The 27169-nt window shown below is 46.8% G+C and overlaps 1 protein-coding gene across 1 annotated transcript in view; it reads right to left on the bottom strand.

The window, feature by feature from the left end:
• Positions 1-265: 265 nt before the first annotated feature.
• Positions 266-27169, bottom strand: part of LOC126188562 (uncharacterized) — a 69332-nt gene continuing 42428 nt past the window's right edge. Inside the window, exons 2-9 of the mRNA XM_049930163.1 lie at positions 16619-16822; positions 12710-12919; positions 8948-9240; positions 7654-7841; positions 5697-6061; positions 3835-3885; positions 3419-3699; positions 266-1667 (exon numbers count right to left, since the gene is read on the bottom strand). Of these exons, the coding sequence (XP_049786120.1) occupies positions 1367-1667; positions 3419-3699; positions 3835-3885; positions 5697-6061; positions 7654-7841; positions 8948-9240; positions 12710-12919; positions 16619-16822 (1893 nt within the window). The 3' untranslated portion in view covers positions 266-1366. The remainder of the gene's footprint in view (positions 1668-3418; positions 3700-3834; positions 3886-5696; positions 6062-7653; positions 7842-8947; positions 9241-12709; positions 12920-16618; positions 16823-27169) is intronic.

The following is a 27169-nucleotide window of genomic DNA, read 5'->3' as shown; positions in this document are numbered from 1 at the left end:
AAAGCATTAGGCGTCGCATCACCTCGTGCCTCACGACTCATATAGCGGTGTGCCAAGTGCGTAGGCAGATGACTTGAGTAAAAGATGCAACAGGCAAGTCTTTCCTTCGGCTACAGGAGACACTGATATACCACAGATACTGTACATCAACAGGAAGCAAAATAGCGCGTGCCTCTTATACTTTGCAGCGACGAAACAGGCGGATGGAAAGGTGTTACCTGATTATAACCAGTTTAGTGATGTTTCAGAAAAAGTGAACACGTAATTTTTACACATAAAAATGTTTTATTGCTGCAAGAATGGCATGTTATATTTATATATATATATATGAATTTATTTATATACAAACGGAAATGCAAGACATTATGCAATGCATTGTTCGTTGTTTGCTGCACATCAGTCAGAACCACACCTACGCATCAGAGGACAGGACGCTCGGTAATTTACTTTGAAACACACGTGACACTGCGAACGGAAATAACCTCGTTATTCGTGAAAGACATTGATAACTCTGAATAAGAAAACTCTTTCAACCTCCAACATGAAACACACATTCCCCAATAGAAAATGGCTAGGTTGCGACGGAGAACAAAATTTCGAAGTAAACACTTTCTGTGCTATACTGAGAAAATAATTTACACCAATATTTATTTTAAACATAACGAAAAAATAGAGCAACTTCTGTCAGTTGTAGCCGCACGATTATCTTCTTTCGCTTTTAGAACAACAATGGAAAGAAACGATCGTACGTGCTCCTCGACAAAAGAAGCACATCTCTGAAAACACAGGCACTACATTAAGCGGTACACGAGCGATAACAGATGTCCGCGAACACGGGTAGTGGTGACACTTAAAAACATATCACAGTCAGCTAAAGGACGGCGGCGCTTCGTACGCCGCCTCACAGTCTTAATGCAAAGGACGTGCGGCGCAACAGGCTGCCACAAAAAGAAGTCTCGGTACACATAGGAACACTACGCGACACTCCCAGCGTCACTCCACTCCACGACGGACGATCACAGTAAACGGTGCACGCAGTCCCGCTGCCCTGCTGTGGAAGACGAGTGTCGGACAGAGGTACCAGAAAGACGGCAGCAACAAGTGGTCGCTGCACTCTCGGACACTTTCGCAATCGCAGCGCCGCTCCGGGCGTCGACGATGCGCCGAGTACGACGGTGACGTCACCGCCGAGGGCGCGGTTCTTGCTCCGCCGGTGTGTGAAATTGCCCGCGGTGAAGGATGTGGTCGCGCTCTACTGGAGCGACGATTACGGACGCTATTGTAGTGTCCGGGCAGTCGCGGTGGTCGAGGACGACCGGACGACGAATTGTTTCGGCGGGGCGGAGTGGTACAGCGCCGGACGGTGTCAGCGGGTGGAGGGCGTGGAAGGCAGCGGACGGTCGGCCATGTTGGCGGGCAGCTCGCAGTAGACGTGGTGGGCGGCGTGGCGGTGGCTGTCGCGCGGCTCGGCGTACTCGCAGAGCGCGGCGGCGGCGGGCGCGCCCGCGGCGGGCGGCAGCTCGGCGTACAGGTGCTGGTCCGGCGAGCGGTCGCGCGGCTCCAGGTACTCGCCGCACACGCGCACCGCAGCGCCCACCGGCGGCGACGGCGCCCGCGTGCCCGTGCTGCGCGTCGCGCCGCGCGCCGACCGCCGGATCACCTCGCCCCTGCAACACCGCACCGGCACAGCCTCACTCCACGCTTCCAAACACCAGACAACACCAACAACAGCCCCCCCCCCCCATAATTAACTACGTCACAAGGGTTGGGTTGGGTTGTTTGGGGAAGGAGACCAGACAGCGAGATCATCGGTCTCATCGGATTAGGGAAGGATGGGGAAGGAAGTCGGCCGTGCCCTTTCAGAGCAACCGTCCCGGCATTTGCCTGGAGTCATTTAGGGAAATCACGGAAAACCTAAATCAGGATGGCCGGACGCGGAATTGAACCGTCGTCCTCCCGAATGCGACGCCACGAGGTACCTAATGACACAATATAAAGGCAAACTGAAAAACTGATGAAACTGCCAATACGCAAACGGAAGAAACCTGAAAGAAAAAAAAAACGCAAACTACGCAAACGGATGATACTGAAAAAGCATACAGTCGGCGAACGTAAAAAACTGCGAAAACTGCAGACTAGGCAAACGGATAAAATTAAAAAAAACGGAAGCTAGGCAAAGAGGAAAAAAACTGAGAAAACGCAGACGAGGCGAAAGAAAGAAACTGAAAAAACGCAAGCTAGGCGAATGCAAGAAAATGAAAAACGCGAAGCAGGCAACCGTAAAAAGCGGAAACTAGGCGAAGGGAAAAAACTGAAAAATTGCAACAACGGAAAAAACGCAAACGAGGGGAAACAAAAAAAACTGAAAAGAAAAAATCGCAAAACTATGGAGACAGACTAAAGTGAAAGAACCGGCAAACTGAAAAAAGGTAAAGTGGGCAAACGCGAAAAACTGAAATCAAACAGCAAACAGACAAAAGAAATCGAAAAAGACACAGAAACTAGACAAACGGAAAAAAACCTAGGGAATTGGAAGAAACGCAAACTAGGCAAACGGGGAAAAACTAAAACTAGGTGAAGGCTCACTGTAAAGTGAAGGAGCGGAAACCGTTTTAAAGAACATAATTAAGCCAGCAAATGACTTGGAAGAGCAGTTGAACGGAATGGACAGTGTCTTGAAAAGAGGATATAAGAAGAACATCATCAAAAGCAAACCAGGATAATGGAATGTAGTCGAATTAAATCAGGTGATGCTGTGGAAATTAGATTAAGAAATGAGACACCGAAAGCAGTTGATGAGTTTTGCTATTTGGGCAGAAAAATAACTGATGACGGCCGACGTAGAGAGGAAATAAAATGCAATGGCAAGGAAAGCGCTTCTGAAGAAGAGATATTTGTTTACATCAAATACCGTCTTAAAAGTGTTACGGGATCAGTTGATTGGGCACATTCTGAAACATCAAGGGATCAGATGGTTCAGATGGCTGTGAGCACTATGGGTCTTAACATCTGTGGTCATCAGTCCCCTAGACTTAGAACTACTTAAACCTAACTAACCTAAGGACACCACACGCATCTATGCCTGAGGCAAGATTCGAACCTGCGACCGTAACAGCAGCGCGGTTCAGGACTGAAGTGCCTAGAACCGCCGCATCAACCAGCTTATTACTGAAGGGAAGTGAGTGTCTTTCGGGAGGGGGGCGGGGGCTAAAAATAGTAGAGGGAGACTGAGAGATCAATACAGTAAGCACATTCAGAAGGACATAAGTTGAAAGTAGTCACTTGGAGATGAAGAGACTTGAGAAGAAAGAGAAGAACGGAGAGCTGCGTGGGGGCGTAACAGGAAGTACGGGTACTAGTACGAGAGGAAAACGGGCGGATGGCGTAATACCGTAATGGGAGTAGAGTGTAGACTCACGTCTCGCGCTCCTCGGCTCCGCTCTCCTCGACCTTGATGAGGTCGTAGAGGTGCTCGATCATGTCGCGCGCCTCGCTGTAGTTGTCGGGGTCGTCGAGCTTGTCGCGCAGCGTCTGCAGCAGCTCCTGCGTCAGCTCCTCGGGCAGCGTCTGCGTCCACTTGTCCTCGGCCGGCAGCAGCGCGTCGTCGTCCGCCCCCGCCCCCGGCGGCGGCCCCGGGCCCGTGCCGGCCGCCTGCGGCTGCAGCTCGGCGTACTCGTGGCCCGGCGAGCCGTCGCCCGCCTGGCGCGCGCCCGCCCCCGCCGCCCCCGCGCCGGAGTCGAGGCGGCGCGACAGCAGCGCGGCCAGGCAGGCGGGCAGCCGCCGGCGCTTGCGCCGCAGCCACGCGCCGCCGCACACCGCCGCCGCCCCCGCCGCCGCCGTCCCCAGCACCAGCGCCAGCACCAGCGTGCTGCGCCGACCCGACTCCTGCCGGCACCCCACAACCACTTACTCACTCACTCACTGCCCGCAAAAGGTCAGCTGACATAACGGCCAGAACTCCACAACAAAAACGTGCTGCTTACATGAACAATTTTATTAAGAGCCTTGTCTACAGTGTCCTCCTGTATGGATAGGGAATGTGGACTATTGGTTCATGAGATAAGTGTCTTCTAGAGCCTCCAGAAGATCTCTTATTGTATTACTAAACGCCTAATCCGTTTCATGCTGTGAGACGTGACTTTCAGTTTACCGATCTACGGCTTAAAGCGGCAACAAAACAATGACTTTCAGTATTTCGTATAATCAGTGGCCGAATTTAAAAATTTAAAATCCTGTCATAATCTACTCGGTAACAGGTGTAACACTATGTCAAAGGTCTATCACAGTAATCCAAGTACTAAAGTTACAAATTGTGTATCCAAGTATTAAAGTTACAAACTGTGTATGTATCTTGAGGTAGCGTAAGTCGCCAAAATTACCCAAACTATATCCATCCAGTATTTAAGAGCGACAGCAATTAGTAATTTCCAAGAAACTTTGTACATAGTTACATGCTTAAGCCAAATATTCAACACATTAACTCATTTAAAAAGTAATCAGAAGTTTGAAGCTCTTCTATACATGGGAGTTGGATTCTTTAAACAATCAGGGAGTTACTGATCCATTAGTAAACCAAGAACCTGTAGAAACCGAAAATTCTGTTTGGCGCATGTTTTCTTCTTATACTTACACGAAAAATTAACTCTCTGCCTGCACTTGGATAACCTCTTCCAATATGCAAGGGTGACAAATCTCGCAACGCACCGAAATGAGGAAAATTTCGGGAGGGGCGGGGGAGAACGATACCTAGACTCCAATTCATTTCCAGAATTGTAAATGGATAGAACACGTATGAAGATGTAAAGTGAAAAGATTAGATCGTGTACCAATTCTGAATTTCCAATCTTTTCCTTTCCTTCCTTCCATAATTATCCACATTACCACGCCGCACAAAGATTCCTCATAGTCATACATATAGTACCTGTAAGCACTTGATAGTATCCCACGGAAATGTGCTCACACTGCATTGTGCCCCACAGGCATCATGACAGAGCGTTCAAATGTTTGGATATGTTGAGTGTTCACATAAACTGGTTTTGAGTGCGTAAATAATGAAATTCTATCAGCTCAAAAAATTGAACCATCTGATACCACGTGTCTGCATTGACCTTTGACGTCATCGAAAAACCGGACATAATACTTCCATCGAAATACAATGTCCATAAAATAAGCGCCACAACAAGAATTATAGCTGCCATAACGTGACATTCGTTGGAATCGCGAAAACATAAATCAGTTATCTTTGAACCCAATATAATCCCTAGGCGACGCTGCAGATCAGTATCTCGCAACAACTAAGATTTGTTATTAACACTGGTTCCGTATTCTAAAAAATAACGTGAAGGTGAAATGAATATCGTCAGTGTTCTGCTATATTTCTCTTTGCGAGCGTATGACGTCACACGCCACAACATTACGTCATCACGGACCAAACTTGGTGTCAGGTGTCACCAGTTCCCACCTACCTAGTTCCAGGGACAAGCGTCATTCTGATAACCAATGAAGTGGTAACGTCAGGTGACAAGTGGTCAGAAGCGAATCTCTTTAGTAAGATAATGAAAGAAAGAAACCTAAAGTTGTTGGTTATTCTTACGAATGTCCCGCGCACAGAACGTTGGGCGGAGGCAAATTAGGCGATGACTGAGACGGTGCCTCGGCTCCGGAAATGAAAGGGCGGGCAGAGGTGCGCTACTGACCTCGCCGTCGGCGTTGGCGAGTACGGCGGGCGCGTCCTGGCAGACGAGCACGTCGCCGCCCCCGCAGACGGCGGCCGTGAAGTTGGCGAGCGAGAGCGCGGGCTGCGGCGCCGCCCCCGGCAGCGCACTGGGGCGCAGGCAGCGCGCCAGCAGCGGCGCCGCCGGCCGGCACAGCAGCGCGTCCGCCGCCCACGCCGCCGCGTCCTCGCCCAGCAGGTCGCAGCGGCACGGCGTGCCCTCCAGCACGTTGCCCGCCGCCGTCTTGGAGCCCACGCCGGCCGCCGCCGCCCCCAGCCACCGCAGGCCGCCCGCCGACACCGCGCCCAGCCGGTTCTCCGAGAAGCGCAGCTCCGACACTGGCGCACCTGCCGTACACACACAAAGCCACATGCACGGCACGCCCACAGTCTGGTATCGTGGCATCCCTCCATATAAATCTGCGAGTCACTGTATAGTCTGTGGTGGATGCTACTTCGTATCAGCATTAGCGACTTTCTGTCCTATTCCGTGAGCACACTAACTAAAGTTAAAGAACGATTTATATTCTTTCTCTTACTATACCTAGGTCTGTTTACTGCAAAATCCTTTGTACCGTGCATGGTAGAGGATACAGTGGCCCTATTCACACCGTCGCCTCCTTTGCTCTGTCGCTCCATTGACTCCGTCGCCCTGTTCACACGGCTGCCCCATTCGCTCCGTCGCCCCATTCCCTCTTTCGATCCGTTCACTCCGTCACCCCATTCACACTTTCACCCTGTGCAGTGTGTCACCCCATTCACTGCATCGCTCTCTTCAGTCTGTAGCCCTGTTCGCTCCGTCGCCCCGTTCACTATTTCACTCCGTTTACTCTTTCACTTCGTTCACTTTGTCGCCCCATGCACACCGTTGCATCGTCCACACTGTTGTCCCATTCACTCTGTCGCCCTGTTCACTGTGTTGCCCTGTTCACTGTGTTGCTCTGTTCACTCCATCACTCTGTTCACTCTGTCGCCCTGTTCACTCCATTCAGTCTGTCGCCCCGTTCACTCTGAGTATGGAGTATGGAGTGTATGTTTCTAAACCTCGATATGTGTCCCACCCTAAAGTTATTCTCATCATTCCTACATGACATATATAATGGTGGCATCAGAGCTGTTACAGAGTTTCCCTCGAATTTTCCAAACTTACTCAAACAAAAGCACACCTGGTGCACTTTCGTAAGGACCCTACCAACCTGTTACGATAGCTAACATTGTGTCTCTGAGTTCCTATGCTGTTTACAGTCATACCTACATCACGAGGACTCTAGAAAGCTTAGCGGTACTGCAGAATTGATCTTACTAGTGTCTTTTGAGCGGTTTCCTTTACAGACGCATTGGAAACTCCCAGAAACCTCTAGCCCCGGACGTTCACTTCACCTTCTCATATACTGAGTTGATGACCACCCAGTTTTATACTTTAAACATTGCGACACATTGTGGAAACTCATCACAGATCTTGTAATCGGTTACAGCCGAGTTCTCTCCCTTTGTTATGGTTCTTGTCCTGCATTTATTTATATCAGAAGAGAGGTTCCATTCGGTACATCAAGCGAAATACCACCTATGTAGTTTCGGATTTCCACATGACCAGCCTGTGGCAATACTTTCATGCAGACAACAACATCATAATTCACTACCTGGGAATGGTGATGTTGTTATGTGAACATTGGCTGTAGGGGGTGGTACAATCGACGTTACCGGTAGTTTAATTTCTGGAAATGGTAAACATTGTGTAACTACTGTCGGTTGCTGTGCAGTACTGCTGAAGCTTGAAAGCAATGGATATGCAGCAAATGAATACCTTTAACGGGGTCTTCTCCAGTAAAAATCAATAAATAAATTCGGCTCGCTTTAACGCTGCTACACACAATTTTCGCTGAAAGTGAAAGAAAACATGGCGTTTACGGGAGGGATAATGCGTAATGTTGGCTGCTTACCGGCGACGGTCTGGTAGGGAGCCCAGATGGAGTCTTCTTCGAGCTGCTCGAAGGTGTTGTTGACGACCCTGAGGCGGTTCCACTTGCGCAGCACGAAGCCCTGCTGTCGCACCAGAGCTATGTGGTTGTGCTGCAGCGTCACCACAGCCACCGTGTTGTTCACCGCGCCGCTCTCCACTTCATCTATCCTGCGAACAAACAGCACAGCACTCACTGAGTCACAATATACACATAGTGTTTGGTCGGGTTAATTTAACTCTACAGGCATTCTCATAGTTGATCCCGAACATGAGAATGGATGAATACAGATTAGTCTGACCGACCGAGATTCCCAAAAACATAGCAAAAAGGAGATAACAGTCATTTAAGGTTTGGCATGTCACTATGAGAAGGCGCGTCAAAACGACCACTGGAACAAACTTTTCACAGATGAAAGACCCCTTCATGCCTCCTCCCCCCCCCCCCCCTCGAAAAAAAGAAATTCAGTGAGATATGATAACTGTTTTTTTTCCTTTTTTGTGGTACTTGGAGGTAGAGCATTCTGTGGCGTCAAGCTGTGGTCCTCTACCTATGTAACAAATCCTTGATACGTCAAAATTATAAAGGAGCAGAGCGGTTGAATAAGAAGTACAATGAATAAATAAGAGATTACGAAAGTGGTAGCAGTAAATTCAATTTTCTGACAAGGAAAATGGATCTTGTCGTACTAACTACTCTTTTGTGGCTAATTTAATGAATTAGTTGCAGTAATAGGATCATCCCCGTAGATCTTTTGAATCTGTGCGCTCGACATTATGATGTTCAACAGTCATAACTGATCTACAGTGACTCCTGTGCTGGTGTTCTCAGAAATTCATGTGTGAGCTTAGCAAGCCTCATGCGAGTGAAGGATAGTGCGATGGGATCGTTTCCAGTATTTAGTCGTAATTTTTAATCATCCTGAGTTTGTCGGGTTTTATTTTGTTCGCTTCCCCTTATTTTCATGTAGAATATAGCGCCGTAGATACATACTTAAATCAGCGTAGGGGGTTTGTGTCAACCATTGCATCTCGAGAGCTGGTCATATCCTAGAGTACCAACCTCAGTCAGAATGCTCCTATTCAGTAAAGAGTGATTATAGCCCTCGGATGTAATGTACGAGGGAAAGATTTGAAAAGCACGCTGTTACTGTCTGGAGACTGCTGAAGGAGTCACTGCATACGAGAACTTGCCAGGCGGATCTATTTTGATAGGGGCGAACGCTCGAAGTTGAGCTACCAGCTTCCCGAGGGTCAGTGTGAGTGTCGAGCTGTACCTGGAGCGCTCGATGGTGAGGTTGGTGACGCCGGCGAGCAGGGCGCCGCGGCGCAGCCGGTGAATGCGGGAGCCGCTGAACAGCAGCTGGTCGATGAGCGTGCGGTCCGAGAAGGCGGAGGCGGCCACGTCGTGCAGCGACGAGTTCACCACCGAGAGCTTGCCCAGCGACAGCGCGCTGAACGCCTCCTCGCGCACCGACACCACCTCGCAGTCCTGCAGCCGCACCTCCACCGCCGGCGACGGGAACGTGTGCTTCGCCAGCTCCGGCATCAGCACGTGCGTCAGGTTCACCTGCAGGAGGGCGAGCACAGGGTACAGCGTCGAGACACCGGTACCTGCCGAGTGGTAGAGTGGCCCTTAGCTGCGCCGTCGGCACGGCAGGGAAGGGGAGGGGACCACTGTAGTGGTATGGGCACAGATGTGCACTGCCACCGTGCGATAGGCGTGGTGCAGCTCGAAAGACTACGCATATGGCTTGTAAGGTGCAGCTAGCGAGTCTGCAAATGACTATATTAACGAGTTATGTCAGTGCCACCATCCGAAGAAGTTAGTCGAAGCAATACAGGTCTGACCAGAGCACACACTGGCAGAAGGAAATCTCATAAAGTGGGTAAAAAAATATATCGTAGCAGAAATATCATGATAATGATGATGTACAATATTGAACACGTGCCACGTGGAAACTATGTCAGACCCCCTGACAACCTTTTTGGCAATATTGCCTAAAAATAAATTTTCTTCCTCGTCTTTCCGAAATAGTGCTTATAGCACTCTTTGTTGAGTGACTAAAATAGCTAGCCGTTCCTGCAGCCTTCTCAAGCACAATTTTTAATGAGATTTTTGCTTACTTGTTTGCCTTTTTCGAAAATATTTAATGTTATTGTCTACGATCTCCATATAATCATAATGCGTGATTATCAAGAACTTTCTGTGCGACTATGGTGCGCGAAATCTTCGAACCGAGGTATGGACTCATCCACTGCTCTCGACAAGGATGCGTTCCTCAGCCAGTGCCACGTCCCCTGTACGCTTAATAAGAAAAAAACATTTTCACACTTCATTTTTGGGTCTGTAGAAGCGAAGGCTGAGATGAACAGCTATCGCATTCTAACTTAAATTGGGGCAGTAGATTTGTACGTGTTTTTGTCTTATCAACAGACCTCGAAATATGATTTTAGTTGAACCCTGCAGATTTAATACGCTCCTAGTCCTCCTGACCTAAGGATGGTCGTTTTCGTCTGCGGAAGATGCAAGAAACCGGTTAGAGACGGAGCACTGACTGATGACAGTGCATATTTTTCATTCCACAGGTCGGAATATTTTAGAGCTGCTTCACTGTGGTTGGCGTAATGACCGCGTTAACTTTGAAGTGAGGTTTTCGACTCTTATTAAGACTGTTTTACGAATGCAACACTGCCGTGAATTTATCTCGGTCCCCCGATAAACGATTCTTTTCCAAAGATCAGTCTAACACGTCGCATAAATAATTCGGCTCGCGCGCCGCGTAAATTCCGGCCGCGGGGGCCGTGAGAAATGACGCAACGAAACGTCACGAAAGACGACGGAACCGTTTCACTTTAATTCGGTAAGCTTTTAGATGCGTCTTCATAAATACAGCCAGTACTGCGTTATGTATAATACGTCTCTAGAAGCAAAATTCTACACTAATAAGAAGTGACCAGTGGCTGCCCTCCGCAACACTTGACAACAGACCGGACATTTCCTCGTGCTTCGCCCTTCCTTCGCCCTGCTCCCACTCGCCCCAGTGGCACTTGAGGCGTGAGCCGCGCGCACTGTGCTCCGCTGCCAGAACATTCCACCTAATCTGGGCTGAGTGGTGACGGACTTTTCTGAACAACAGAACCGCCTTTGTTCTCTCCCCTGTTTCCTCTCTCACGTTTCTAGACAGAAGTTCCATGAGAGAGTCAGGCAGACAGCAGCGGCATAAGCACCACCCACCCGTCACCCTCAAAAACCTCTCTTCCGAGACGTCCGACTAATCGCGGTTGGACAACCAACTACGACGCTAGCGGTATTGCAAACACTTCGAAATGCTGCAAAACGAGAAAGGCTTGCAGGTTCATATCTCAGCAGAGAAACATGATAAAGCAGTAATTGGAGATGTATGTCGAGAGTAGTATCAGGAAATCTTGGAAAACTGAAATCCAGGTTTTAAACCAGTTCTAGAAAATAGGCGTCTCTTACTCGAAGTAGTACTGATAAGTATTATGAAATCGACGACAGGTGAAGCGCACCTCTGAAATAACGGTAATCAGTTGCGTCGTTTAATGTGACATTATTTTGACCGATTAAAACTTTATCACACAATGACGGAGAGGCGTTGTCTACAGCGGAAAATGTTTAAGGTAGTGAAATTGCCCAATAGCTCAACTTAATTCACATTACCAATTTCGGAATTACAAGTTCCACTTTCAGATGTTATGTCATGGATCAGTGAACATCCACATCGATTACTGTCTTCGTTTAAAAAAAATGGTTCAAATGGCTCTGAGCACTATGGGACTTAACATCTGAGGTCATCAGTCCCCTAGACTTAGAACTACTTAAACCTAACTAACCTAAGGACATCACACACATCCATGTCCGAGACAGGATTCGAACCTGCGACCGTAGCAGCCGCGTGGCTCCGGACTGACGCGCCTAGAACCGCTCGGCCACCAAGGCCGGCTCCGCTAGTGGTGTTTCAGAAATGAAGAGTGCAGTCTGCCTATGTAGGAAAGAACTCTGTTAGAGAAACTGCTGCAGTACGATATGTAGTTCGAACAATGTCTCTCTGATTATTTATTTCTTCCAGTATGCACTGACCCACCATCTAGAGGCTACAGATGGTCGTAAGTGGCTATGAAAATTGAGAAGCAACATAAGTGACAATTACAATGGAGAAGGAGCGTGATACAAAAATAGTACCTAAGTGCTCAAGAACGTATATATAAATACAAACTAAAAATCTCTTATTCTCTCTCTCTCTCCGTCCCCACTAGCCTCAGAAGGCGCTACGGTACCGACCGACCGCCGTGTCATTCTCAGCCTATAGGTGTCGCTGGATGAGGATATGGGGAGAGGGGCATGTGGTCAGCACACCATTCTTCCGGCCGTTGTCAGTCGGATCCGCTGCTTCTCAGTCAAGTAGGACTTCAGCTGGCTTTACAAGTACTGAGTGCGCCCCACTTGTCAACAGCGCTCCACAGACCCGGATTGTCATCCTCCTAAGTGATAGCCAAGCCCGACAGCGCTTAACTTCGTTGATCTGACGGGAGCCGGTGTTACCATTGCGGCAAGGCAGTTGGTACAAACTAAAAACCGTACGCAATTATAACAATTATAATCCCTCCCTTCCAAATTTAATATGTTACAAAATTACGTTATTACAAGAGTTGAGTGGGAACATTTTCACTGGTAAAAAGAGACGGTTGCAGGTAAGCAGAGCAGCAGCCCACGCTCAAGTTACTGAGCACGCTTGGCACAGCTACTTGCGTCTGTCACATTAGACGACACATTAGTGATTAAGCAATGTTCTCAAAATTGGAACGTGCGACTGAATTCAAGTGACCGGCACCACAGCGGAACATTAGGTTCCATGACTTTCAGGTAACTGGAACCGTACAAACTTCTTACCGCACAGTGATAGTCAACCAGACATGGACTTCAGTACCCATAAAATATCAGAGATGACGAAAATCAAAAAGTTAGTTCCAGCTGATTCCTGCTTGTACGTAGACGTAGTGATGGTACGACTTACCACGGTGGCCTGGCCGGCGCTGATGTCGAGCGCGAGCGCGTTGGACTGCATCTGCAGGTGCGGGACGTGCGCGACGGCGAGAGCGAGCAGGCGCGCGAACACGCCGGCCTGCAGCAGCACGTGGCCGCAGCGCGCCACCAGCGCGATGAGCGCGCCGCGCAGGCCCTGGCACGCCTTCGACTCCACCACCAGCACCCCGCAGTCGCTCACCTGCGCACCCACATACACTGTCATTACAAACAACCAACGTACGTTGAGCAGCGGCAGTCACCCAGTAGCCAGTTAGTTCCGCTTTCTTATTATCGTGTACAAACCCCCGAATCGTCGCAGATGACGCCGAGGCATGTGATTTATTACGAGACACGTGGGGTCTCAAATGTCGGAAAATATCCCAAAGGTGGATGACATGTCTGATGTCGCTACATGACGTACCCCGCCCGCCGCTCATGCAGTGGATGAGGCTGTCGGTCTGTAGCAGCTGATCATCCCAACCCAGTATTAACGTCGGTGAGGCTCCAGGACTTTAGCGCTTGGGACTCAGGGTTCGAGTCTTGCGTCTCCCAGGCAGTATTTTGTTTTTCATTGCGTGAGACAATTATGTGATTACATTGCCGAAAAATTTACCGGTCTCTCGGCCTCTGCTGGTTTACGAACTGCTTCCCTACCAGTAAATGAAAACTAATTCACGTTTGTACACAAAAAAGAGGAGACGAAAGGAAAGAAACACAAGACAAGAACAGGGTTGTCTTGGTTACAGTGAGGACAATAATTATGTAACTTCTACGATTACAGCAGATCAAATTTACGAAGGTGATCGAAATTTGCACCGTTTGCTCGAATACAAGTATTGCATCGCTCAGTCACATCCCAGCCCAACCGCTGCCCGTGCGGCGACGTTCGTCACCTGGCCACGTCACATCTTCAACATTTGTCATCTATTTTTGGGGTGTTTCCCGACATTTGAGACCTCATGTGTCTTGTATTAAATTACTCGTTTGAGCGTCATATATGTCGCTTCGGCAGTGTTTAAACGTTACTAAGAATTACGCTATATAATCTGATTTAAATTACTTGGCATCTGAATGGTTCAAATGGCTCTGAGCACTATGGGACTTAACATCTATGGTCATCAGTCCCCTAGAACTTAGAACTACTTAAACCTAACTAACCTAAGGACAGCACACAACACCCAGCCATCACGAGGCAGAGAAAATCCCTGACCCCGCCGGGAATCGAACCCGGGCGTGGGAAGCGAGAACGCTACCGCACGACCACGAGATGCGGGCACTTGGCATCTGAGGTTTAAGGTACAAAGCAGCGACGGTGTTGCCAGAAGCATTGTCTGCAGGCAGGTGCCACAGCTCTACCCGGCGATAGAAAATCGGTTTAACGTCTATCTCCCACACAAATCACGTAAAAAATAAATCCGAGTATAGTGTAGATCTTTATACTGCTCTTAATTTTAATTCAAGCCATTTTCTTTTTACAGGGGTTAAATGTCATCGGCCCGAAAACAGTTCATACTTATTACTTCATATCTCCAAAACTACTGAAGTCATTGAAATACTTTTTATTTTTCGTTGATTACCAAAGTATCTCGCTCGGTAACAGATGCTTGCAGACTGTTGTATCGTATTGTGATTGATATGTATAAGGTTCGGAAAACGGTAGTTTTTGCAATTTTTCCGTTATATGACTCGTCAGAAGTATGATGTTTAAAGTCTCTGCCTCCTACAAAAATCACATTCGGTATTGATTTCTGTAGTGTGTCGCCAGTGCCTGTCTATCGACTATTTTCACTGCACATCGTAAGGCACGTCAAACCAAACGATACACCAATCTCGTTCCTTCTGGAGCGCCTCTCGCGAAGCTTAGCGCAGCAGAAGCGTCGACACAGTGGGAGCCACGACGGCCACGACGCTAGGCTGCCATTTGTGTATTGGTGTTGGCAGCGGTCCAGCAAGCTAGCTGTAAAATGCCAGCTACTGTAAATCCGACTATAGCTACGTGGAATTACGGCAGCTGCTTTATTTACTGATGCGACCACAACTTCCCTTCCCGTCATAATATGCAACTATCAGTAGCACGAAGGCGTGGCGTGTTGAGTATCACCTGGCAACACAGACGCCAACCACTGCCAGTTGTCAATCGCAGACTTATTTATTATACAACGCCCCAGAAAGAGCAGAATCGGAACGTTATGTGGTGTTCCAGAAGTATGAGGTGGTCGTACACAGAAGCCACGAGGAGCGGAATATGTGAAAAACATTATCTTATAGACGAGACTGGATGATAGGAGGTCTCTGAAGGCATCAGTATGAAACTCGCACGGTACTAGGGGGAGTCGTGGAAGGCAAAATTGTAGGGCGAAAGAGAAAACTGACTATAATCAATACTGGAGGGTAGTCCGAGTTTAGAACATCAACTCGAAAACAAGGGTACAAAATTATGGAATTAATTTTTTTGTTTCTTTAGCTATCTGAATTAGCCTGGCACAGCTGCGCCATTTCTTCTGTTGCGGATTACTGCACGATACTCCACTGTACCCATCGGTTGTATTGGCATCTTTAGTGGTGTGTGGAGTTCAGCATACACCACGACTGCATACATTTACCTGCAAATACAGATGTTATAAACGAAACTTCCGACTACCCCTCGTAATTGGGGATTTTAGTCTGAAGTGCTACTCTCAGGCGCTAGAGGTTGGCACAGCAGAGGAAATGATGACGGACCGCCTCATGAAACTCCATTTATGTTAACATTTCTTCCAACAACAACACTCTACACCACACAATAGCGTTATTGCTAACTGTCGGTATGCTTCTGTGTGGGCTCTTATCTCTCTGATTTTATCCTCATGGTCTCTTCGCGAGATATACGTAGCAGGGAGCAATATACTGCTTGAGTCTTTGGTGAAGGTATATTCACGAAACTTCAACAAAAGCCCGTACCGAGCTACTGAGCGTCTCTCCTGCAGAGAGCCACGACGCTAGGCTGCCATTTGTGTATTGGTGTTGGCAGCGGTCCAGCAAGCTAGCTGTAAAATGCCAGCTATAGCTACGACTATACCCACGTGGAATTACGGCGGCTGCTTTACTTACTGATACGACCGCAACTTCCCTTCCCGTCATATAATGTCGAACTCGGAATCGGCGGCTTTAACGGGCAAGTGCTCTTCCAAATCTGCTACTCAAGCACGACTCACGACCCAGCTTTACTTCTGCCAGTGCCTCGTGTCGTACCTTCCAAATTTCACAGAAGCTCTCCTATAAAACTTGGCCGGCCGGAGTGGCCGTGCGGTTCTAGGCGCTACAGTCTGGAGCAGAGCGACCGCTACGGTCGCAGGTTCGAATCCTGCTTCGGGCATGGATGTGTGTGATGCCTTTAGGTTAGTTAGGTTTAAGTATTTCTAAGTTCTAGGCGACTGATGACCTCAGAAGCTAAGTCGCATATTGCCCAGAGCCATTTGAGCCATTTGTAAAACTTGCAAGACAAGCATTCATGGAAGAGGAGTCTAGTCTAGCACTCCTGGACGATGACTGTAGCCTTGAAAGTTGCGCAGGAGAGCTTTTGTGAATTTGGAAGGCACGAGAGGAGGCACCGGCAGAAGTAAGGCTTTGAGTCGTGCTTCGGTTCCTCAGTCGCAGAGCACTTGTTCGCCAAAGGCAGAGGTCCGGAGGCCGTCTCTCGTCCAGCACACAGTTTTAATCCGCCAGGAAGTTTCCATATCAGCGCACACTCCTTTACAGAGTGGCAATTACATTTTGATGTCATCCAGTGTCTGCCAAGAAGATGGTGGGGGAGATGGTGTCGCGGATAAACATAGTTAGTATTGTGAGCTTCGTTGAGTAACAGAAGTGGGGTAGTTGGGAATTCGGTAGGAGCAGTGCGAGGCTGGTGAGTGCTCACCTCAAGGATGGCGTGAGGCTCGGCGTACGCGTGCAGGGCGGCCTTGCGCAGCACGACCTTGCCGATGCTGCGCAGGCGCAGGCGCTGCAGCAGCCGCACGCCGGACAGCGCGCCCGCCAGCACGTGCAGCTCGCGCGGCCCCGACACCGACACCACCGACACCGAGGAGCCCGCCGGCAGCGCGCCCGCGCCCAGCTGCACCACCTGCCGCACCCACACACACACACATTCACTTCTGCTCCGACCAACAGTGCTTCTCAACCTGGCCCTAATTACCCCCCTGATGCAGGGATAGTCAACCGTCTTACCTACTGCACGTTTTTGATCTCTTTTAATAGTAAAATTTTGTAATCGTCCACCAGTTCCACTGTAATGCTGATCTGTGAAGTAGGGAAGTTAGTTTACTTCTTAAAATTTATAAAGCAGAATACAGCATTTTAAAGCATACATGTGCAATAGTAATTACGTATCAAATACTTTACATCAGAATTTTATGAAGATGTAATGAAAATATCCTCGAGACCCCTCCCGCCTACGCGCTCCATGAAAGCTGGATCGCCCACTAGCAAGCCTCAACAACATCTTTCTCACATAATCCACCCACTACAGAGGGAGACCAAGAGATGAATACACTAAACAGATTCAGAAGGATGTAGGTTGCAGTAGGTACTGGGAGATGAAGAAGCTTGCACAGGATAGAGTAGCATGGAGAGCTGCATCAAACCAGTCTGTGGACTGAAGACCACAACAACAACAACAACAACAACACACTTACTTTCTACTTTCTACCACGCATCTGTGACAGTAAAACTGATACATGTACACCATATATGCATAAATATCTCAGTGTTGTAGGAATTCTCACAATACATCAGAAATTGCTTCATTATTCACAACGCAACTATAAACTAAATGGCAACATTAGACAACACTAACTATGTAATGGCTACTTAACTTCTGTAGGGCCAACACATTATTATTAGTGGGAGTGGTCAACACGACCATTCACAGCCTCACGTCTTGCAATTTCTGCCAATTCAGAAGCAACGACTCCACCAATCAAGTGATTTACCCACAGTAAGCCGCAAGTACAATAAACACATTTTAATTTGGTTTATTTCAAATGCGGGTGCACGATACGGGTGAAGCAAGTGGCCTAGGGAGAGGAGTGCAGCACAGGTTCAAAAAATGGTTCAAATGGCTCTGAGCACTATGGGACTTAACTTCTGAGGTCATCAGTCCCCTAGAACTTAGAACTGCTTAAACCTAACTAACCTAAGGACATCACACTCATCCATGCCCGAGGCACGATTCGAACCTGCGACCGTAGCGGTCGGGCAGCTCCAGACTGTAGCGCCTAGAACCGCTCGGCCACTCCAGCCGGCCCAGGAGCTAAGGACGCATGTTTTGTAACAAGTGTCTACCCTCAAGGTGGATGGATAACTTTCCCTAGTCACCCGGGATAGCCACGCGGTCTCGGGTGCCTTGCCACAGTCCGCGCGGCTGCCCCCGACGGAGGTTCGTGTCCTCCCTCGGGCATGGGTGTGTGTGTTGTCCATAGCGTAAGTTAGTTTAAGTTAGTTTAAGTAGTGTGTAAGTCTAGGGACCGATGGCCTCAGCAGTTTGGTCCCATAGGAACTTACCACAAATTTCCAAATTGCTAAGTTTCTTTTCTGAGAAAGTGTTGTAGGTTACACTCGACACGCTCTGCGAGTTCCTTTATCACTGTATAAAAAAGGTTGCTAGAAACAAACAGTACCAATTCTCTCACTGACTCATTAAAAAAAACCTACAAAAACTAAATATCATTTATCTTTTCTTTCGTCATTTTAAAACTGAAACTGACCAAAAAAAATTTTTTTTGCATTCTTAAGTTTAGTTAGGCGCTAATGTTCATGAATGTGGTGGGAAGAGGGATACTAGCTAATATTTGATTGTAGTCAGGGGTAATGCTTTCGGAAAGGTTGGGAACCAATGGTAGAGGACATGAGTCGGGGACCTTTTAGCAGCCGCAGGCCGAATTACAAAAACTGATCATTTGTAGGCCACATGTGTTTACAACTTGGTATTTTCAAGCTTCTGAATTATGTCCTAGCAACGTGTGACGTTCCATGCAGCGTCAGGCAAAGCAGGTCATCAGACAATTGATAGTCGGCTGCGTCCGTTCTATACGAACCACACGTCTTACTTTAAGACGAACCAAGGACGACGCACGGTGATTTGAACTGCATCCGTTCCGAAGGCGAGTCCAAAGCGCTAAGCATCCTCATCTAGCTCGGAGGACTGGACTGAGAAGACCGTCGTCCCATTAATTTCTGCGTAGTCAAGCCTACAAAGTGCATCTGGCATAAAAAACTGTATTAGCGAAAACGACGAAAAGAATAGGCTGGACTTACCGAAGAGCTACGGTAGCAAACGCACTGAATGGTGCGAAGTTGATTTATTTGCGGACACAGGTAAATTCACCGTATTATATCAAATGGTATGGCGCGTCGGAGACGCAAGAACGACAATGACGAATTGCAGAAGGGAAACCTCTAGTCTAGTTTATCAGTGTAAAGCACGGACGTGGGCGGAGATAGGTGTGGGATGGGGGCAGGGGGATAAAGGGGCAACCTTGGCCGGGTGAAATATTTATTGACGGCACCCACTGAAGGCACTTCTCATACCATTTTAAAAGTGAGGTTGCACAAAATGGTTGGAAAAAGCGTTTAAGATCTAAGACAACGACCAGCAGAATAAGGCGCACGAACTTTACCAATCGAGGTTTTTTTAATTGCGTTAAAATATTTCCATACTCTCACAATCCTACTTACAACGTTACTGCGGATTTGTGCCAAATCCTGAGCAGAATCTAGGAACCAAAGAGGAGGCCTAAAGAAGAATGGGTTAGTGCCCTACTCGAAGTCGCCAAGATAATTACGAGTAACTCGAAAAACTGTGTACAAGAAAAAAAGATATTAACAAGCATTTTTATTTTTACGAATTGGGATGTCGGTTTGTTCATTGCGAGATGGCCGAATATTAAAGTAGCGCCGATTTATAGTATCTTATGTTTGTATTTGCACATATCTTTATTTTACAATTATTATTTATGATTGTCATGGGCAGAGTATACAGAAGTTATCATAAAACCATTCAAACAGTGTTTTATTCTTCCACGTGCGAGAAATGAAAAGAGATCTCGATGTGCGGGTGATCGATTATTAAAATGAGACGCGAAGTTCAGTATGTTAATATGTATATATTTTCAAACAACTAACTTACGTTTTGCGTACTTCAGTAATATACATCTATGATAATTGTTTCAGTTTTATACAAAATAATCTTCAACAGCAGTGAGTTAATTACTATTATTCAGAAGACTGTCGCGGTGTAGTGCAGACAATGTTATTATCACAGCTGTTGCTGCTGTTTATGTCCAAGCTATAGCATTATTTTACTTCTTGTGTACTGTAGCAAATAACAGCCAACAATGGTTGAACTTCTACTTCATTCGTTTGTGACAAAACTGTTTAAATTTTGTCAGACGTCCTGTTTTGTTATTGGTTGAGAGCGGTCGACCGCAGCACGTACGACGAAGTCAGTGGCCTTATTGTTTCCGTTTCACCGCAGTGTACATGTTAACATCGTAGGTAGCTAAAGAAAGTAATTGGGATAAATCGTGGTCTTTGCTGGAAACGATTGGTGGACATTTCTTCCGCGTCGCTGCTACGGGCAGCAAGAAGTAGTGCAACGTAGCGGTTCTACGACTGCTGCTGATGCCGCCGCCGCCGCCGCAGCAGCACCAGCAACGAGGAACCTGCTGCAGTAACGGTTAGCGGTTGGCGCAGTTCTCAGAACTCCTCCCTCGCTAGCTGTGGTGAAAGCTTTTGTAACTGACTCCCTTTCAACCAGATTAGATTGTTTTCGGCCGCCGCTAGTAATAAAATATGTCACACATCGAAAGTAGTTGGGGAGACTGGGTCATCCTGCGGTAGCCTCGACGTTCTTCGAGATCAGTGGACACTCCTCATGCCCAAGAATCTTGAAAGTTGAAATAAAACAAGTTAGCTATATTGCTAGCTATACTGGGAGTTAACTTTAATTCCACGGTAGACCTGTCACCGAGTATTGGAGACTTGTACACTGTGCTTCGAGTGCCAGATGTCTCAAGATTACACAGGAGCAACAAGAGGTGATGTGACCTACTGCTGCAATGGAAACACGCGTTTCATGATGCAGTAACACTGATCAATGTAACAGTTCACTTCCTAAATGATTGGTTAGTCACAGTCCGAAATAAATTGCGAGAATTACGCTCGGAAGTGTAATTTATCTGTTACATAGTACTGAGAGAGCTCTGCTACTGGTTAATAAACCACAAATAAAACTAAATTCTGCGATACTGTGACGATTAACTATCCATCCACTACACGTTTCTATCGTCACCTCTTCAGCACCTGACTGAGCACTTTGTACTTTCCATCTTGGATTATGTTAGCAACACACACATGCGGTGTTTTTACGGCAATCGCCTGCGCCCCATAAAGTTGTCTTGCTTGCCATTCAATTCATAAGCATTATGCGATTTTTACGCAGGTCAGTGGAACAGAGTGAGTCTTCCACTATTGTCTTATTAGGTTTAGCGAGCGGTCTAAGGCGCTGCAGTCATGGACTGTGCGGCTGGTCCCGGCGGAGGTTCGAGTCCTCCCTCGGACATGGGTGTGGTTGTTTGTCCTTAGGATAATTTAGGTTAAGTAGTGTGTAAGCTTAGGGACTGATGACCATAGCAGTTAAGTCCCATAAAATTTCACACACATTTGAACATTTATTTTCTTATTAGGTTATTTTCTCGGGAGATTTCGTTAGACCCTTTTGTTTAGATAGTGATAACAATACACAGAAATACAATACTGGAACTAATATGAAAATTTATAATTCAACACGCTTCATTTTTCCGAAGTGCTATCATTGGAAGTTGAGATTCCGGAAGAGAAATATTCCGCTAATCGTTATTCAATGTAAATCCCTGGAATAACCTAGTTTCTTCTCTCTTAAATCAATTGTAGCAGTAATCAAGGGTAGGGTAAATATAGGTGACCCGAGAAGTTGCGTGATTTTTTTAGAATGCCGTACGGCATGTCTTACAGTTGTAGAGTCAGTACTCTAATATTTCTATTTATTAATTTTTCAATATTTGTGCTAAAGGTTTGCTACGGTTGTAACTCAGAATTTTAAACATATTTTAAATGAACGGATATGGAAGAAACTATTATGTTTGCTCTGATTCGTACTTCGATACCATAAGTAGCTTATAGCAATTTTTTGCGCGTATCAGCGCAACATATTACCTATAAACTACTAAAGTGTTAATATGTACCGTGTTTAGTAACCAACGTAGGAAGCTGGTGGAGCTATGACTGCGATAGGTTTGCCTCCCACCCCGCTGTGGCCGGTGCCGTAGCAACACAGAGAGGACTGGCTGGATGGAAGCTGCGAGAGGTTTCCACAGGAGCTGCAACCTGCGTCGCGCGACACAAAGGCCCGCGCACACCTGCGACCGGTTTCCGCCGCTGGGGTAGCCGGCGCCGTGGCTCCGGCCGCCTTCCACCCCAGCCACGTCAGACGCGAGTAGTGGAGCGCAACTGCACACCCCAGCAGTTACCATAGCTATCAAGAACGCTTCCAGGTCATTCGATGCACCGGGTGTCTCAAACCCAAATTGTGGTGTCACCGCCAGACACCACACTTGCTAGGTGGTAGCTTTAAATCGGCCGCGGTCCATTAGTACATGTCGGACCCGCGTGTCGCCACTGTCAGTAATTGCAGACCGAGCGCCACCACACGGCAGGTCTAGAGAGACGTACTAGCACTCGCCCCAGTTGTACGACGACTTTGCTAGCGACTTCACTGACGAAGCCTTTCTCTCATTTGCCGAGAGATAGCTAGAATAGCCTTCAGCTAAGTCCATGGCTACGACCTAGCAAGGCGCCATTAACCATTTCTAGAGAGAGTCTCACTTGTATCATCAAGAATGCTGTATACAAATGATGGATTAAAAGTTAAGTATTTCAGCAGCTACGTACTTTTCTTTATAGCATTCATTACGTATCCTGTTCCAGACCTGCCCGTCTGCGTTAGATTATAGCGAGCATTTCGGCCTCCTCTATCTACAAGGTGTTGGCACATTTGCCAACACATCACAAATTATACAGACGGTGGCAGAGGTAATGAACTAATGGTCGATAATATATATTTCAATCAGCACGGTGTCTTGAACTAGCAGTACGTGTGAGGCACGTGTCTGTAAATGGCTTGCCTTTCATAACAAATGCCTGCCACATTGACTCTGGTGATGGTATACACAATCGCTCCCGGAGTTTCTACGGTGGAGTTTAATACTGTTTACAGCTCAAAACGGTTTTTTGTAGATGGATAACAACCAGAGTACTCACAAACATCGGTTAAATGTGTGATGGAAGCAGCATGTTGACACGATCCTAAATTACAGAAATGGCTGTGTTGGAAACGTACAAGTTTGGACAAATATTTGTACGCACAGTAGAATTTGAGACTGGAGGTGTACGAAAGCATTAATTAATAAACACCCGCAACTTAGCTGGGATAGGAACACTACAAAGTGAACATTAAATACAGCGAATTTCATGAAAATGTATTCAAGCAATGGGTACAAATGACTTTGAACTCAGACTTCAGTTCTGTCAGTGGGCTGTATTGTAGTAGATCCTGTGTGAATGACTGTCGTCACTTTTCACTGCTGTTAATGAGCTTCCGTTGTTACTTATTCAGCGCTCGGCGTTGTGATACCTCGTGCTGGGATCTTCTTCAAGATTCCACTTGTGTCATGCCTTATGTTCAGCCAACCAGGGACACCAGTGGAATCCCGAAGAAGATCCCAGCAAAAAATAGTTCAGATGGCTCTGAGCACTATGGGACTTAACTTCTGAGGTCATCAGTCCCCTAGAACTTAGAACTGCTTAAACCTAACTAACCTAAGGACACCACACACATCCATGCCCGGGGTAGGTTTCGAACCTGCGACCGTAGCGGTCGCGCGGTTCCGGACTGAAGCGCCTAGAACCGCTCGGTCAAAGCGGCCGGCAAAGCAGAATTACAGCATTTTAAAGCAGACATGTGTAATAGTAATGTCAAGCAGTGAAGAAGCTTGAACAGAGATGTGACGTGGCCTAAAGATTCAGAAGATGTTACCACTAATGACAACGGTCACGAAAGCCTTCATATTTACAAGAAACTCATTTTAGCAACCTCTATCACGTGACATTTAAGCCTCCACAACTGGCCAAGTGGACAAGTGTCACATTACAGATCCTAAAGATCGGGGTTGAAACCACATTGCCAGCCGGTGTGGCCGTGCGGTTCTAGGCGCTACAGTCTGGAACCGCGTGACCGCTACGGTCGCAGGTTCGAATCCTGCCTCGGGCATGGATGTGTATGATGTCCTTGGGTTAGTTAGGTTTAAGTAGTTCTAAGTTCTAGGGGACTGATGACCACAGATATTAAGTCCCATAGTGCTCAGAGCCATTTGAACCATTTTTTTGAAACCACATCCTGTACTAGAATTTTTTGTATACCTAGCACAGTTCCTCCCAACTCTGGCAACCACTTACATGTAAAAAAAAATGCCGAGTTGCACCGTGACTCGGATTCCAACTTAAACTGCAGGTCATGGCTAAATGCTTTCAAAAGAACACAAAACTGCATTAAAACTACAATAAGATGGAATCTATGGTGTTCAAACCAGTCTGCGCACTAAGGTCAGTTTTATTTTTCCTATAAATAAATCGTCGTTACTACGAGTGTATACACCGTCTGCCTACTTACGAGCCCCATACAAAGCGCTGAAATATTGAGGTGAGCTGGCCCTGCGAGTACTTGGACGGTCTGGTGTGTCACTGTAGCATGACTTATCCACCAGACATTGCCGCGTTGGGCATTCACCTCAGAAGCGTGTGCAGTGTGAAGATCCAACCCTCTGCCGGTGGTTGGCGATAACTGCGTCAGTAGACCATTCGCCTTATACAACTAGCACAGAAACGTCTTCAGTTTGTAGCCTCTCGCTGTCGTTTCTGTCCTGTATGGCGTCACTGATCCTGATTTACAATGATTTTGAAATTTGTTTTATATTGGTACTTGTTGCTGGTTCTGTCCACACACACACACACACACACACACACACACACACACACACACACACACAGAACGTGAAAGTAGCAGATTCGGTCAACCTTTGAATGGATGCCTTTTACCTGGCTGCACTGTTTTCTGCTACCGAACAGACTGCAAGCCCATTTATGTGGATTAGTTCGCAAATAGTAATTCCATTCCATTCCGAGACCGTTAGTTTTCATGCTAATTTACCCTCCAAACGTTAGCTGAAAACAGTGTAATTATACATGCAAAAATCGAAATAGTTTCACACACCCAAACACTCACTCGAACACACACACACACACACACACACACACATACACATATTTCCCGTTGTGTTTCTAATATGTTATCTCTTCATGGTTTCGTAGCTAAATTTGTAGGGAGCAAGTAGAATAAATTTGGGTCAGTGGCAGCACGCAACAGGGAGAATGGAGTGAAACGCGAGACGGGCGGTGGGGCAGCGGCGGAAGCGCGCTGAGGTCACGGCGCGGCGCGGCGCGGCTCCCACGCGCACGCGACGGTCTTTTTACGCCGCCTCCAGGCCGCACGCCGCCCGCGCTGATTACAGCCGCCGCTCCGACAACCACCAAAATCTACACACAGCTGCTCCAGCTGGCCTGCCGATTTCACACTTCCCTGTAATTCGTGGCCGGCGACAACCCGTAGGCTTTAGCTAACGCACTTGGATTAGCGTTAACAGCGTGCTCACCAGTCATTCTTGTTTACACTGCGGTTAAGTAATAACTTACCGATAACTATCGCCAATGAAATCAGCTAAATGATCGGTCAAGTCAAGACGATATACCCTTCTGAATAAGCACATGATACGTACATTGCATCAGTTATTTAGGTTTTTTGTTTGTTTGTAACTTGGCTTCGTTCCTAATGAACGATATCTGGCGAATGCCTACCTGCGTGTTAATGGTTCAAGTAACAAAGTACTGCGGCCAAGATTTTCGTGTGTAGCACGACCCGTTTCAGGTAATATATTCCCACCCGTTTCAGGTAATATATTCTCATCTTCAACAGATGTGGGCGATTACGTTATTACTGGATGTAACGCCACCTTTATTGTTTTAAGGTTTTGTACCTCCGCTACACAGAAATTTATACTCACGCAATACAGCATTCATATTATTTACGTTAAATTATAATATTTCACGATGTAACGTACATATTGTACTATGTTATGATTTAAAGTAAAAATTGTGAATGGTATGTGTTGCGTATGTATGAGTTGCTGCGTAACAGAGGCACAAAACTTTAAAACCACAAATATACGACTGCAGGGAAAGAAGCAGAACATCACACACACCACTAATGTAAACTGGAAGAGCACATAAAAATGAAAGGACATACTTGACAATATACATAAAAAACTTATTACTTAAATCGAATAATTATTTGTTTAGTCAGTGTGGGGACACACCTGAGATGCTCAGCCGACAGCAGTGGCAGACATTTGAGAAGGAGTAATTCCCGGAGATACACCATTTTTATCTCATGCGATTGCCTCAACGGAAAATGAAAAATTCCAACGTATACAAAGGATTGCAGTTTTTATTCCCAAGATTCACATCTGAATGGAACATGAGTGCGACGATAGACCGAGAACTATACCGATACTGGTGCACCCTTCCCCTATACACTTCACACTCACTTGCAGAATAGAAACCAATAATACCCCCACGCCCGATTCTTTAAATAATCGAATTCCCATGTATAACACAGCTTCGCCCGATTAAAAATGAGTTAATGCCTTAAATGTTTGACGTCAAGCGTGTGAAACCTTCACTGGTTGAAGCAGTAAAATCCTAATTATGTTGCTTTTGTAATGTCGGATTATTCACCCAGAAAGCAATGAAAAAGTTTCGAAAAGGTTTGAAATTATGTATAAAGTTTGTTGCAAGTCGGCAAGTGCTCTAATTCTCAGATGCTGGAAGAATGTAGCCTGTGTAATTTGCACGCTGTGCGTTAGACCGCCACAAGATATATACACGGTTTCTAACATTAATACCTGTCTTATTTTGTTAAACCTTTAACGTAAGATTATACCTCTGAATAAGGAGATCATGATAACGTTTTCAATTTTTAAATTCGGTCAGTAATTAATGAAATACTTAAAATCAAATTTTTATTGCCCGTGGAGACTGGTAGATAAGCAACATGCAACTGGGATCAAGCACCGGATTAGTCAGTTAGTAATACAGATCGTTGGAAGTACATATAAAAGGTGTAGGTTCATTGCATGCGGCTAGGAAACTAAGGTTGTTGGGTACAGTGATGCGTATGGGGAAGGTGAATCGCTGGGCTTCATTGGTGACTTACGTCAGGATGAAGACAATGGATTGTTTTATCGGTTATTATGCTGCGATT

This window comes from Schistocerca cancellata, chromosome 5 (assembly GCF_023864275.1).
Source record: "Schistocerca cancellata isolate TAMUIC-IGC-003103 chromosome 5, iqSchCanc2.1, whole genome shotgun sequence".
NCBI classification, from domain to species: Eukaryota; Metazoa; Arthropoda; class Insecta; order Orthoptera; family Acrididae; genus Schistocerca; species Schistocerca cancellata.
The sequence above is the reverse complement of the archived record's forward strand: the minus strand, read 5'-3'. Positions and strand labels throughout refer to the sequence as shown.